Source organism: Acomys russatus, chromosome 17 (genome assembly GCF_903995435.1).
Source record: "Acomys russatus chromosome 17, mAcoRus1.1, whole genome shotgun sequence".
NCBI classification, from domain to species: Eukaryota; Metazoa; Chordata; class Mammalia; order Rodentia; family Muridae; genus Acomys; species Acomys russatus.
Genome location: NC_067153.1, coordinates 28,172,580 through 28,188,870, shown reverse-complemented (window position 1 = coordinate 28,188,870; position 16,291 = coordinate 28,172,580). Strand labels below are relative to the sequence as shown.

The 16,291-nt window shown below is 41.2% G+C and overlaps 1 protein-coding gene across 17 annotated transcripts in view; it reads left to right on the top strand.

The window, feature by feature from the left end:
* The window catches only part of Col14a1 (collagen type XIV alpha 1 chain), a 243,533-nt gene that overhangs the window by 68,134 nt on the left and 159,108 nt on the right, over window positions 1-16,291 (top strand). For all 17 annotated transcript variants that reach the window (XM_051159672.1, XM_051159671.1, XM_051159655.1 and 14 more), the window contains exons 9-13: window positions 1,289-1,450; window positions 7,952-8,103; window positions 9,142-9,271; window positions 10,752-10,897; window positions 14,907-15,036. In XM_051159672.1, the coding sequence (XP_051015629.1) occupies window positions 1,289-1,450; window positions 7,952-8,103; window positions 9,142-9,271; window positions 10,752-10,897; window positions 14,907-15,036 (720 nt within the window). The remainder of the gene's footprint in view (window positions 1-1,288; window positions 1,451-7,951; window positions 8,104-9,141; window positions 9,272-10,751; window positions 10,898-14,906; window positions 15,037-16,291) is intronic.

The following is a 16,291-nucleotide window of genomic DNA, read 5'->3' as shown; positions in this document are numbered from 1 at the left end:
GAATCTCAGCAGTACCCCTTCTAGTCCTGTATCCTGCAGACAAGCGCACTAACTCTGCGTGTGTTAAGCAACAACAGTTCTGTTAAGAAACTGATGACCACGAACACCGCAGTGCTTGGGGCAGATTAAGCATACTACATGAAGCATCTGCAGCAACTGCCTTTTGTCCTACTATTTTGGACTACCCTTCAGACACTCAGCATTCTGTCTGACCTCCAGTAAAGGCTACGGAGGCAACAGAGCTTCCTTATTTATAAAAGGATCGCAATGGGCAGTAAATTGTGTTTGAGCCCATTAAAAATATCTTTACCCAGATTTCCCTCTGGCTTAGTATTGTATAGAAGTACTGCTGAGATTATAAGCAAGTTTTCAAATATAAATAAACTTATTTTTGCAGAAGTTTAAACCTGAAGATTGATAGTCTATGGTGCTGGTTTAGTTATTTTTGATTCTGCAATATTTGTGCAAGACAGAAGTTATATCAAAATTATTTCCCTGTTGGGGTGTGCTGAGCAAAATCATCACCAAATTACTTAGGAAACAACTCATATGGAATATCTCCTTTTTCCTTCTCCCTCTGCCCACCCTTCCTTCCTCTTCCTTCCTTTCTTTCTTTTTTTCTTTCTTCTCTTTCTTCAGTTTTCTTTTTCTTTTCTTTTTGAGATGGGGGTCTCAGGATATAGCACTATGTGACTATTTCAGTATGTAGACCAAGCTGGCCTTGGATTTACAGAGATCTACTTGCCTTTGCTTCCCAAGTTCTGGGATTAAAGTTGTGTGCCCCCACAGTCTGCTACATCTTTTTGTAATTAAAAATTCAAATCAACCAATACCATGTATTCAGTATTTTTCCCCAAATCCTACTACCCTCCTTTTTCTTTCCCCTTCTCCTTTTGTGAATCTCCTTTCTTCCTTTAGAAAGTTTAGTTTGTACTTTTGTGCATTTACAAACAAGATTTTATATATGTACCTAAAATCTAGGACAATGAGAAAAAAAATCATTATTTGCCTTTCAGAGATTGGCTTAATAAGATTATCTCCATTTGCATCTGTTTTCTATAAATGAAATAACTTCATCTTTCTCTGTGACTGAAACATTCGGTTGTATATATCTCACATTACATTTTCTTCATCTACTTCAGTGTCATTGACACATAATTTGATCTAACCATCAAGTTGAGGGTCCTCTGAGCGTGGTAAAGACTGGTTGGGTTAACTAAGTCCTCTGCAGTTGCTCTTTCCAATGAGCCATCAGCATCACCATCCTCCCTGTTCTCCTTTATGGCAGGGGTTAAAAATGCTGACCTGAACGAGCTGCAGGAGATTGCCTCTGAGCCAGACAGCACTCATGTGTACAATGTTGCTGAATTCGACTTGATGCACACAGTGGTGGAGAGCCTGACCAGGACCGTGTGCTCCAGAGTGGAAGAGCAAGACAAGGAGATTAAAGGTAATAGAGGACACAGAGACCCAAAGGATGTGGGCGTTACAATGTGCCCAGCTCTGCCATGATCTTCACAGGTCTATAAACACACACACACACACACACACACACACACACACACACACACACACACACACACACACACACCTATGACTGTGGACACAGGTCTTCCACTGTGGACACTGAACTATAAATGAGAGAAAAACATGTCCAGAGATTTAACATGCTTATAGGTCTTTTACAATGCACATAAGTGAATCTTGGTGGGCACAGGTTTATGAGGGACTATAAAAGTTCCCATCTTTTTCAAGTTGACGTTCTTAATATTCTATTTTCTTTCTGGTGCCCGAGTCATCAGCCAAAAAGAGTCATTCACATTGGCAGCCTTGTGAGGGTAAGAGACATGCGCTTTGACTAGTCAGGGATTTTCAATGAAGTGCTAATGTTTACACCATTCCAGTTTTCAAGTCAAATTCCTAATTTTGAGATAATTGTGCTGTCACATAAGTTGTAAGGAACAGTACACAAAGAACTAATATCTTCTTTCCCAGCACCTTGCAGAACCACCCGAACACCAGCATGCTATGAGCAGCAATAGACTTGGTCTGAAAAACACTTCCATCACAGGAATGGTCCTGCTGCAGTTCACACTCTCCCTTGCATCCTTCTATTACCCTCTTGCTGAACCTGAAAGCCACTAGAGTATTATCCAGTATTTAGCCTTTGGGGATTGGGCTTTTTTCATGTCGAATAATTCCCTGGAGATGTATCGACACTGTATGCATATCAATAGCTCTTTTGTTTCACTGGTATGGATGTGTCACTGTTTAAGTATTTGCATGTTCTGGATTCTTTTCAGTTTGAGGATGCTATGATAAAGCCGTTGTGAATAATTGTTTATTGATTTTTGTGTAAACGTAGGTTTTAATTTCTCTGGAATAGTGCCCAGGAATGCAGTGACTGAACAGTATCTTAGGCCCACGCTTAATTTAATTTAGTTTTCATTAAGAAACCACTGGAGTATTTCCAGAGTCTAGAATTTTATGTTCCAAGTAGCAGCACGTGAGTGATCCAGTTCCTTTGCATTGACATCAATTTTGATTTTCTTTCTGGTTTTTATTTCAGCCATTCAAGAATGTTTTATAGTCATACAATATTGTGGATTTTGATTTTCATTTCTCCCATGGCTAGTAACATTGAACTTTTCATTTGCTTCTCTTTTCTTCTGTTTGTCCTCTGGGGTGAAACACCTCTGAAGGCAAATCCATAACAGACATGAGGCACTTTCTAGTTGTGTGTGTTTTGTGATATGTGCTACCATCAGTTAGGTCTAAGTCTGTAGTTTTAATCTCAGGCTCTTTGGCCTGTTCCCTTAGGTCACCTTGTCTAATTTTTAATTTAGTGTAACTATATAGTATGTAAATTGTGTTGACTTGCATTCTACTGCCGCTACTGCTGCTACTACTTTACAAATTTATTTATAGCCGGGTGGTGGTGGCACACCCCTTTAATCCCAGAACTCGGGATCTACAAAGTTAGTCCAGGACAGGCAAGGCTACACAGAGAAACCCTGTCTCAACAAACAAACACAAACAAGCAAACACCCCCCCCCCCCCAAAGCAAAAACAAAACCAAATTTACTTATTTGTGCATGTGTGTACCATGGCTTGTATGTAGAGGTCAGATGACAGTCTGATTTTGTACATGTCACTCACCAATATCGGGAAGCTGATCCTCTCCTTGTCTCCCGTCTTATTGAGGCCATGCCTTGCTTGTCACTGCTGCAATGCTACTTGAGGCTGACTGGGAGAGACCTTCTGGTCTATTCTGCTATCTCCAGAGGCCATCTCCCTGTAGGAATGCTGGGATTGCAGATGGGTAGCAGCATGTCCTTGCCTCTGGGGAGCTAGCCTGGGTAGGTGGACTTGTGAAGCTAGCACTTCTGCCCATTGGGCTAGTCTCCACAGCCCCTAGTTATTCTTTCTAAGTTATTAAAAAACTTTCTGTTTCATTATTATTTCATTAAATATTAGGATATCTTTAGTCTATAAACATTTTACTAGGGTATTGGGAGGAAATGCATATATAAACTGTCAGTTACCAAATACCTGCTTGGTAAAAGAGTCACTTTCGGTTTGTTGGCAGTATCCAGCTTATGAATATCTGTCCATATAGTTAGATATGATTTAATTTTTTCATTATCATTGTATAGTGTTCAGGACCTATGAGTCATAACTGCTTATTTACTATAAAGTTTTTGTTAGAATTGTACAAATTATTTAATTTCGTATGAATGATTTTGATTGAAATTTTAACTTCAGTATTTACATGTTTATTTCTTACAAATAGAAATGAATTTGATTTTTGTATTATCTTATATATCACATATATGAGTTGAAATTACTAATTGGGTGTTTTCTTCTGGATTTAAGAGATATTATATAAAAATCATGTACTTTACAAATAGAAATATTTTTCTTTCTTTTTGATCTTTCCAACTTTTACTTCATTTTCTTGCCATTCTGTATTTGCTGTAATTTCCCATACCAAGTTGCATGTAACCATTGCATAGGAATATTACTGCCTTATTCCCTACTGTAGAAAGAATATTTTGATTTTCAAGGAATTAATCTATTTCATAATTGTTGTAGAACTGTGTAGAGTTTGTCACACTCTATTGTTATTCTTTGGATAGCTGTAGAATCTATAGCTGTGGTTCTCAACCTGGGGGTCAAACAGCCATTTCACCATCAGAAAACAGATATAAAACATTATTTATAACAGTAGCAAAATTACAGTTATGAAGTAGCAGTAAAAAGAATTTTATGGTTGGGGGTCACTACCACATGAGAAACTGTATTAAAGGGTCACAGCATTTGGCCTAGAATCACTGGTCTTTACTAATGCCTTCTGTTTCTTTCCTGATGCTGGTGTGTGTCATGCACAGAATTCTCTTACCTTCAGCAATTTTCCTTACCACGAAAGTGTGCTATTCCCTACTTCTCCACATATGATAGAATCACACTAGAAATGTTATAATTCCTGTTTCAATCACCAGACAGAGTTTCCCAGACAGTGTGTCCTCCAGCTCCGGCTGTGTTTGATTTTGCTACGTAGCTGAGGATGACCTTGAACTTCTGACCCTCCTGGTTTCTCTTCCCCAGTGCTGAGGTTACAGGTGTGTGCCACCAGGCCCAGTTTCTGTGGTTCTGAAGATTAGACCCAGAGCTTCCTGCATGATAGACAAGTGCTCTGTCAATGGAACTGCACCCCCAGCTCATATTAAACATCATTTAGAAAACCTGATGGGAATAATTTTTATTATGTTTTTTTATTTTATATTTTCTGTCAGTTTTCATTTGTAATAATCCGGGATCCCTCTTTTAAATTAATTTTATTTCCAGTGAGAGAACACCAAATCTTTTAGACCTTTTAAAAGGATAGTATGTTGGTGCCAAAATATCTTCTTTTTTTTCCCTGAAACTACCTTGGTTTTCCCTACATTGCTGACACATGTCTTCTCTGGATGTTGTGTTTTTGCTAAACAATTTTATTTCTGAACATTCAAACAGAGTGTGTCTCTTCCTCTTGGTTTCCAAGGTTTATAAATTGTTTTCTTCTTCAGATAAGGAGCACTTCTCTCACTCTTTTAAAGATTTGGTTTTCTTCATGTTTGCTGTTCAGAAGTTTGAGTGTGGTTGGCTTAGTATGAATTCTTGCGAATCAATCCTGTACAGAGAAAATTTTGTTTCATTAAGTACTTTTTGAATTCTAACTTCTTTTTCATCACCTTTTAAGATTTTGACGTTACAGATTAAAGATATTTTGTTATATCCCCACATGTATTTGAGTTTCTGTTATTATCACTATGAGTTCTTTTAAAAGGGTTCTGAGATAGATTAGGTAGCACAGACTGGCTTTGGACTAACTGTAGTCCAGTTTGGCCTTGAATTCATCTTGTAATTGGGACTCAAGGAAAAAAATCAAAAAGAAAGAAAAGAATATTTCTTTTTGTAAATTACATGATTTTATATGATATTTCTCAAATCCAGAAGAAAACACCTAAACTAATTAGTAATTTCAACTCATATATAGCCTGGATCTGCCTTCCTTGTGCTGAGCATATAGGCGTGGCCCAGCACACCCCGCTATGCCAAGCTTTGAGTCCGATTGTTTTCTCTTGCTCAGATCAGGCCATTTCCCTTCTAGCAAACAAGCTCACGGATTCTTCCTTATGTCCACATCCCTGCTGTTGGGCATATTTCATTAATTTTACTAACGATCTTTTTGGTTGTTTGTTCTCTGGGAGTTCTATGTTGTCATTGGCTTCAGCTGTGCTTTCCATTGTCCGTTCGCACTAAAGCATTCCATGATGGCTGCACTTTCCAGGTCGAGTCTTTCTCTGATACCACCCTTCCAAGAGAGCAAAGTAATATTTCATTCTTGCTAGTTAGGATTAGAGGGCTGAGCTACTTAGTTTACCTGCTTTAGTTTCTTAGGAGAAAAGGGCCACTCCCTGGTTTGCCATTAATATTCACCCTATCAGAGAAGCAGGGGTCCCCCAATTTCTGTCCCCCAGGTGGCTTCTACTGACAGATCTGTGGGAGTAGCTTCCATATAGTAGGAAAGTTGTGGGAGGCCTGGTACACGACTGTGTCTCCCAAGTGAAGGAGAAGGGGTTATCATGACCAGCAGGCTGGCTTGGAAGTTAGGCAGGCCCTCTCCAAGATCAACTCTGCTGTCAGAGAGAGGGATGGGGTAGGTAGGAGGGGTTTTGTTACTCTCCATCCCACCCTGGCTTGGATGGAGGGATGGGGTGGATGGTATGACACACTATGAAAACCAAAACAGGGTGGAATTTAGGGGCCTCATTTTATCTTGGTTGCCATGGGTTATGGTATCAGAGGGGAGGATACAGTTGTTTTTCTTAGTGTGTGTGTGTCTGGAGTTCCTGTCTGAAAGCTTTGCGTATTTGCATGCTAGGTTTCTCCTGGTTTGGTTAGAGAGAAACAGCCTTTTTAGAACAGCTTTTGTCTGAACACATGGATGTTTCCATGTTGCCATATGCTTTTACCTTCCAGTTAGGGACATCTGAGCACCAAAGAGAAAGGAAAAATCACTCTGTGATGGTTCTTGGGTCCTGCAGTATCTCTCGCCTCTGACTTCTGTGTCTTCACATGCTTGTCTTGTACGTGACATCCAGACTCTTTAGTTGTATTTAGAGGAGGGTAGAGAAAAACACACATAGGCCATCTCCTTAGTAACAAACTCATCATTGTTGTTCAGTCCTTGCCCTCACTGTATTATCAGTCTGTAGCTTGCACCTGGTTCATAGGACCTGGGATGGACAGTATCAAGGCCTTATGTTAGGAGTTTGGTTTCATTTCTTGCCTCTGCTTTATCTAGGAGAGTTTCACTGTTATGCTTGGCTCATTTCCTTCTCTCCAATCATCCTATTTTCCAGATCTCATGAGGCTGGGTGGGGCCCCCAAACTCTAGGACTGTGAACAAATTTGTCTGACCTTTAGAGTGAGGCTATTTTAGATTTGAGCTTTTCCCACATAGCTACTTCTACACACAGAGAGACAGTCAGTCAGTCAGTCAGACAGACAAACATAGACACAGACACACAGACACACACAGACACACACAGACACACACACAGACACACACACCTGTACATCTATTTGATAAACAGCATGTGGTACTTAAAGTGTTTAAAGCAATCCAGAATAGTTTCCCATTGGTGTGATTATTATACTTCTTTTGGGTTCCCTAAAAGTTTGAAGAATCAATCAATTTTCATTTTTATGTGGTGTTCCTTCCCTTTCTTCTGAGATTTTAAATGCCCCACATATTTATAGACCCATCTAACATGCATGTGGCATACACGTGTCTGGCACAGAGTGGAAATTCAGTAGATGTCAGTTTCTTTTTCCACTTTTGTGTTTAGCTATCAGTCACTTGTTGACTGGGCAGCCTCAGTGTAGATGCCATGTCTTCTAATGCAGAACATTGTTTGTTAGAAGTCAGATACTGTCCTAGCTCTGAGAGCCACTACTTGGTAGACCTTGTCTTTTCCTCACCTTTATTGTGCCTTCCTTTTTTCATCTACAAAACACGGGCAGGAGTAGTAACTACTGAGAATTAAATGACTCCACTAAAAACTCAGAAGAGTATCTTCGGATTTACACACACTCACTTAATAGCCTATTTTGTTGATTATTAGCAGTCCTTGTCAGCGAATTTCTGAGAATGCACGACCGTGTTTTATTTCAGTTTGGATCCTAAGAATCTACTTCAGTGAATTTTTTTTCTAATGGACACTAAAAGTTTCCACTGACTGAATCAATGAATACAATAATTAATGATGAAACCAACTTATGCATGGAGGAGACTCTGAGGGGGCACCATGACATCATTAGTTACTCCTGCCTAGTGCCTTTTCTTAGGTTCATTAGAATAGCTTGGGAAATCAGATTTATTTGGCGTATCTCTTTCATTTAGCCTCAGCCCTCGCCACCATTGGGCCACCCACAGAACTGATTACTTCTGAAGTCACCGCCAGGAGCTTTATGGTTAACTGGACTCACTCCCCAGGAAGAGTGGAAAAATACAGAGTTGTGTATTATCCCACCCGAGGAGGAAAACCAGAGGAGGTAACATGACAGTCTTTCCACATTTCTCAACCCCTGAAGCCTTTATAGTGGGAAAGAAACAGAGAGTATGTGTAGGATATTCTTCTGCTTAAATCTTGTAAGTGGTTTGAGATAGATTTCTACATGTCTCTATTGTTGCTCTGTCTTTCCAAGTTGTGGCATCTACACCTTCTCTCATCCCATCACAGTCATCCCGAGAACGGACCAAGTATGCACTTATAGCCTAGTGTACTTTTCTTCCCCAAATTGAAACGTTCTAAATTGACTAAGATTTCTACCCACCCTTTTCTGTTTGGGAGCAGCCAGGAATTTCTGCCGCAGGGAAGACTGTGTGTTCCAAATTACGTGGTAATATGATGGGCTAGTCCTCTGGCATCTGGAATTTCCTCAGTGTTCATAGAGACCAGGGCACCGGAGAGGCATCACAAAGCAGAGGCAGCCATGGCCAGTGTTTTCCACCGTGGTCAGTTGTAGCTGGAAGAGAGCACCTAACGCCTAGCCTGGAGGCACTGGTTCACTGAGACACGACAGGATGGGTTCTCCATTTCCTCTGCTTGACCTCAGAATGTTTCACAATGTCCTTGTCTACCAAGGCAGAATCTGTGGGGTTTTTCTTCCTTTCAAGTGTTACAGAAATCAATCATGGAGCTTTAAATCATCTTGTCCAAAGAGAAAAGTAAACCAAAATCCTTCCGGTGGCTCCTTTTCTCATGACTAACAAACCCTTTAAATCCTCCCCAAAGTTGCATGAAGGGAAATTATGTCTACTGCTGTCAGGTGGGTATGATTAGGACAATAATTATCCTAGGAATGACACAATTAGCATTATGTCTGAATTAAAAATGACTTTGGGTGCATTCCATAAAAGTGCATCCATTTATGTACAAAGGAGAATTGATCACTACAGCAGAAATGAAGAGATACAGCATAAATCATAAAAGATTGAATGAGATGTTCTTGCCGGAGATAGTTTTGCTTTTTAGCCCCAGCTCCGCATGGGAGATAGCTCACCTTCTTTTCAAACTGTTCTTTCAACAGGTGGTGGTGGATGGAAGTGCATCTTCCATAGTGCTGAAAAACTTAATGTCTTCAACTGAGTACCAGATAGCAGTGTTTGCGGTCTCAGCCCGAACTGCTAGTGAAGGCCTGCGGGGCACAGAAACCACACGTGTGTATTTAATCCCCCTCTACTTCCTAAACTATGCTTACGAGGCTTATTCCTAAACTGCACTGTTCAGAGCGGAGGCGCACCCTGACTGAAGGTCACAGGAAGTGGCTGACATGTATGTGGGAGAGGGTGGTGCTGCAGCTGTGTGTATGGGATGGATTTTTACAAATCGCTTCTATGTTTTAGAGTGAGTAATAGTGGTGGTGAAGGAGAAGACCCATTCATCCATCCATCCGTCTGTCCGTCCGTCCGTCCGTCCATCCATCCATCCATCCATCCACTCACCAAACATATTTTTAATGTCTACTGTGACCCAATAGCTGTGTCAAATTTATTAGTCGGAATTGAGAACTTCATGACTTCTTTTCCCCTGGGGACACATTTCCCTCATTATTCATCTCATTATAATATCAAGGAGCTTCTGAATAGCAACAGTTCCTTCATGGGGCATGATCACAATTACACAAATGCAACTACACACACACACACACACACACACACGCACATACATGCACACATACAAGCACATACTCAGGGAATCATAAAAGATAATCTTAAAATGATTATTATCCACTCATCAAAAGCCTGTGCTCTTATTACACATTGGGTGCTAGGCCAACGTGGCCTACATTGCTTGCACTTTGTAGGGCAATGACTATGTAAACAATGCTAAACACAATATTCCAAGACCATGGCGCTTTTTCTCTGGGCAGTGCTTGGCTTTTGACTGACAGTAATCTATAAGGCCAGTGTGGATGCCTCTGTATTGTAGAAATATGTTTTCTCTTTTTTAAAACTTAGTTTTGGGTTAGCACACACGGGAATGGTTTCCATGTGGTGTCTTCATCCATATGCATCCCATTTTGTCCTAAATCATCCACTTCCCCTGCGGACTCCCTCCATCCTGCCATTCGCAGCTGCTTCCCTCACACTCCCCTCCAGAATTTCCCTTTCCAGAAACTGTGCAATGGCTGTCCTTGCCTGGTGGAGGTCTCAGTAGTACAAGCTGAGTCAGCCAACTGGGGACATTTGAATATGTTAGAGCCATGAAGTGTTGTTAGCACTCCGAAAGAAACATGTGCAGCGAGACTCAGGTGTGAGCCCAGTGCCGGACCTGACGATGTGGTTAGGGAACCGGGTGCGAGCATATGAGAGGGTTCCACAGTTACGCTTGCAAAGAACAAAGTGATGTTTTTCACCAGTTTTTGTGTAAACTTGAAGCCTTGAACTGGAGGTTTATCCTAATTCCTTTCTCCTCACTCTTGAAGTATGGCTGGCATTTTGTTGTTGTTCATTTGCTTGTTTTCAGAAAGGATGTCACTCAGTAGGCCACGCTAGTCTTGAACTTGAATCTCCTGCCTTCCTCTGAGTACCGGGATTATAGGCATGGCCCAGAAGGCCTGGCCTCTTCTTTCTTATTACTTCATTTTTTCTCAAGGGCAGTTGTCAATGAGTATTACAAAAAAGCCTCTTCTTGCAGTGGCCTTACCCATGGCTTCCGACCTCGAGCTGTATGACGTGACTGAGAACAGCATGCGTGTCAAGTGGGACGCGGTGCCTGGCGCCACAGGCTATCTCATCCTTTATGCTCCTCTCACAGAAGGTCTGGCTGGAGATGAAAAAGAGGTAAACTCCCAGCTACCAATTATGGCCCCAAGACCTTTGCCTTTCAGGTAGAATTATTATTGTAAAATTCAGAAAATTCAAATCGTCAAAATGAAAACATAGGCGGTAACCCAACTACCTGTACGTAGATAGCTATTACAAAAAATGTCATGTATTGCTTTTCAGTGCTAAGGCTCACACATGCTAGGCAAGTTCTACTATTGAGACACATCCTCAGCCCTAGTGATGACATGGCATTTACAGTCTGTTTTAGTGCATTTTGTTTTCTTTGATTTCCCTTCTACTCTTTTGTTTCTCCCCCGCTTCTCTCTTTCCCGACTTCTTTATGGTTCTGGGAATCAAATCAAGGGCTTTGCACAGACTAGGCCGGCGAACGACCACTTAGCTCTACCCTCCCATCACTTTAGTGTATTTTAAAAAGATCATTTCATATTTTTAATTATTTAAATGTGTGTGTTGGGGGAGGGATATGTACATATCCCAGGGATATGTCAGATCCCTGGCGCTGGAGTTAGAGGTGGTTCTGAGCCACCCTATTTTGGTGCTGGGACTGAGCACCTCTGGTGCTGGGTCCTCTGCAAGAACAGGATGTATTCCTAACCACTGAGCCATCGCTCCAGGTTCCCTTCACTGCATTGTAATCTGCCAAGTGAAGACATTACTCTAGCCTGCCATCTTAATGTCATCTATTGTGAATATCTTTCCATTCTATTAAGGAATATTCTACACAGTAATTTTATGCATAGCATTTCATTATTGACTTGTACAAGTTGCGTTTAATTAATATCATGCTGTTGGACATAGAGGTAACTTATTGGATACAGAGTCTTTAATATTAATATTCTTACCTTGTGTTTTGCATGGTTGCCCCACATTTTCCTTAGAGTTGATTTCAAAAAGTGGTTTTGTTGTTTTAAACACTAGATGTTACCAGGTAGCTCTAGAGAAAGTTTATATATTTTACCACATGTAGTTGATAAGTAACTATGTGGTTTGCACTGCATTAAACTTTGTCTTTATTATTTGAGAGGTAGATAAACATGCCTCTTTGATAAGAATTTGTGTGTGTGTGTGTGTGTGTGTGTGTGCATGTGTGAGTCTATGTGCATGTATGTCTATGTGTGTGTGTGTGTATGTATGTGTGTGTGTGTGTGTGTGTGTGTGTGTGTGTAGGGGTGCAGAGGTTTACTTTGGGTGGCTTCTTCCTTCAACCTTCACTTTTCTTTGTTGAGACTGTCATTCATTGAAGCCGGAGCTCACAAACTAGCCTAGCCTGGCTGGATAGTGAGCCCAGAGCTGGGGTTACATGTCCCATTCCATTCAGTTCTCACGTGGGTGCTGGCATCTGAACTCACGTCCTCTTGCTTACATGGCAGCCACTTCACTGTCTGAGTCACTTCCCTACTCCCAATGGGACTTCTGTTTGCATCCATTCCACTTTATGAATATTCGATTGTCATTGATTTATTGTAGACTTTAATTTACAGGGAGCAACTGCTGTTAATGTAGTCATTGAAGGGAAAAGAGAATGTTCTTTCTATACCACTCAGAGGTGCCTTGTTTCTGGATTTGGATAAGCGAGGCAGTTTGGAAGTAGATTCTTTGATTGTCAAAGGCCTGCCTCATATAACCGAGATCCTTAGAAGCCGAAGTGTGGTGACTCTGAGTCTCAAGGACACAGCTCTGGTGGCATGTGTTCTCTTACATTTGGACTGTTTCTCTCCACTTGCACTTAAAGCTGGTCTGAGTTTTACTTTGGCAGAAGAAAGAGTTAAATTTGGTACTGAAAAGATGCTAAGACTCAAGAAAAAGAGTGAAAGGATACTAGCTCCCAACCGACAGATCAGCAAAACCTTTTGAAAGTGTGATAACACCAAGTGCAGTGAGCATGTGAGAACATGACAGCACTTAACTGTTGAGGCACACCATTGTGACTGATCATTTCTGATAATACAGCTGCTCTGCATAATATTTTGGCATGTTGAATATGCGTTCTATTTTAAAGATATGGGATGAGAGGGTAGTGTCCTGCAAGAGTGTTCTCTCTCTCTCTCTCTCTCTCTCTCTGTGTGTGTGTGTGTGTGTGTGTGTGTGTGTGTGTGTGAGAGAGAGAGAGAGAGAGAGAGAGAGAGAGAGAGAGAGAGAGAGAGAGAGAGAGAGGGAGGGAGGAAGGGAGGGAGGGAGAAAATAGTCTTGTTTATTGAGGCAGAATTTCCAATAACCCAGACTGGCCTCCTATGGCCTATATAGCTGTGGATGACCTTGAAGTTCTGCTCTTCCTGCCTCTACCTCTTAAGTGTGTGTCACCAAACCCATCTTGCAAGAATTTTCAATGAAATTTTACTTGCTATAATAGACAACAACCATGTCAACAACCATCATGGTCATCCATAGAGGTGGCATATTTGTATCAGAGAGTACCACAAAGGAATGACCAATGACAATGGCGTCCCCGTGTAGCAGCATGATAAATCTTGAAACATATTGATAGAGGGAAAGAAAAACCAAAATTATATTAATTTGGACTTGTTTATGTATATTGTTAGATGCTATAAAACTAGGCATGGATAGAAATGGTATCTTAGCTACATTTCTATTGTGATAAAACACCACGAACAGAAGCAACTTGCAGAGGTAAGGGTTTATATGTGGGCTTATACACTCGGGCTTCTACATGACAGCCTATCATCACAGCAAACTAGGGCTGGATCTCAAGGCAGGAACCGGGAAGCGGGATCTGAGGTAGAAGCCATGGCGGAATCTGGCTTAGTGGCTTCATCTCCTTGGCTTGCTCGCTCTGCTTTCTTTTGAAACCTAGGGCCACCTGCCCAAGAGCAGCATAGACTACACTGGAATAGGCCCTCCCACATCAATCACTAATTAAGAAAATGCCCCATAGATTTGCTTACAGGCCAGTCTGGTGAAGGACATTTTCTCAGTTGAGATTCTCTCTTCCCTGATATGACTAGGGTAGTGTCAAATTGACAAAACCCAGCAGGGATGGACACATACAAACACACAAGCAAATTGAGAGCAGTCAATCACACATCAGGATTAGGTCTGAGGTGGCAGGCACGGCTAAGAGTACAGAGGAACTTCTCTCTTATTGGTACACATTATACCCTTTAAGAAAATAGAATCTGAACTGTGTAGGGCAAATTTAAATAGTAACTAAATCTGAGCAAGAGCTACATCAGATATTTTGTTGCTTATGTTCCTCTGCTGTGTGTGTTCAAATAGTTCAGCATTTAGAAACTTAACTTGGATTGTGTGACTGGAGACTGTGGAGATTTTTTTCTTCCTCCTAAAATATGAAACTGCCTGTCACATATTTGATGTCCAGTTGCCATACAAGAAAGCATATATATGTATATTTATATTTATATATTTTAGCAAACTCCAAAGTTATCCTGGAATCAAGAGACAAATTGACAAGCTGCGTGTCCTGTGGGGCCTGTGTCTTCTGAGTTCCTAAAGGGACTTGTGACTTTTCCAGATGGCTTCCTTGTTAAATGGGGTAACAAAACTGGCCCAGTGCAATTGAGCTTGAAGTCAAACTGGGCATCCGGCCAGAGGGCTGGTTAGAATTAGCAAGCGGTGACAAACGCCCATTTGGCCTTGCCTCCAGCATGCTGTTCTGGGGTACACATCTAGAGAATATGTCTAATTCATTTTCACCCCCACCTTCCTGGGGACCAGACGGCATTGTTGTTCTGGCTACAATTGCCATTTGTCCAGCTGTAAAGCATTATTCTAACATAGCATGTGTGTGTGTTGGCGGGGAAGGGGGGAAGTTGACACTCAGTTTTATGTGGTTCTCTGTTATCACCTTCTAATCACCTTCTAATGTAAAACAATGTGAGCTATCCAGAATTCTGACTGAAGCTTGTTTGATGTAGGTGCAGTGAGAGGACCCATAGTCTCCTTTCCATGAGAAGTGTCACTCTTACCAGCGGGCGTAACACACACATACGTTGGTAAATGATCTAATTATGTGTGTTCTTTTCAGGTGAAAATCGGAGAGACCCACACAGACATTGAACTGAGTGCGCTATTCCCCAATACAGAATATACAGTCACTGTGTATGCCATGTTTGGAGAAGAGGCTAGCGATCCTGCTACAGGACAGGAGACAACCTGTGAGTGGGGCAGCGATCCACATAGAACACTACCATGAAAGCCCATATAAATGTGTGAGATTCTGGAACCAAAATACCAGTTTTGATGGAAACTTCTCAAGGGGTTGTTGTGACGTAGGAAAACATATATTTTACTTAGGGAAATGCATTTCTTTTATCTTGACATGTCATGAGAAGTTTGGATGCTAGCTCTGGACTTTGGCATCCTTGCTATAAATCCATCTCTCTCTCTCTCTCTCTCTCTCTCTCTCTCTCTCTCTCTCTCTGTAAATCCAGATGTGCCATGTACTAGATCAGGATAGAAAGGGAGCTCTTGCTACACAAGGTTTCGAGTCATAGCAGCGGAGCCAGGAAGCCCAGCTCAGGTTCAGCTGGGTGCCAGGGGCAGTGCTATCAGTAAGACACCACATTTTATGTGCCACATGGCTGATACACGAATAAATCCATGCGAGAACATGGAATCACTCTATTTTCTTCATACTCACAGAAAATAGTATTTTTCTAAAACTGATGTCCTTCTTACATGAGTCCCTTATCACGTTTGGCTTTTAATCAAAATTTTATTAAGAGGGCGGATTTTTACTTTTCCTGTGTAGTGCCTTGTGTATGCTAGAAAAGTGGTGTCCCGTTGAGATATATACTGGCTACATGGCTAAGTTTGACCAAATTATTCACAATGGTTTAAGAATATATATATTTATGTTTTGAAAATATGATAATAGATTAAGTATGAAGGCATACTAACAAGGTTTGCCACAGGCCATTATAAACATGGCTCTACTCATGAGCTTACGAATCTTACGGAAATGCAGGAAGCACCGCTCCGATTCCTGGGGAGAGATATGCAGCACAATCTCAACAGTGCTTTGTCTTTATGATTCGACTTGAGGCAAAAACGTAATAGAAGTTTAATGAAAAAGACATTTCCCCACATTTTTTTCTTTGTTACTTCAAGGCGTTCTGTCTTGTTCTTCAGAACAGTAATTAAAACATCAAATCCGGAAGAAGAAGCAGCAGAAGAAGAAAAAGCAAACTGCATCAGAAATTATCTCAGCACCATTGAGGTGTCTTGGGAAGCTATCTGTAAAAAAACTCCAGTGTCTGCCACAAAGGATGTTCATTTATCTAGGTGTTGAGACCGTATATAGCTCTCCCCGTGAAGGAGAAAAGGAGAGAGGGAAGGAGGGCCCATTCAAAACATCTCCAAATGATATTTCTATGTCTTAAGGAAAATAGAGTTTTTCCTGCCACGTCA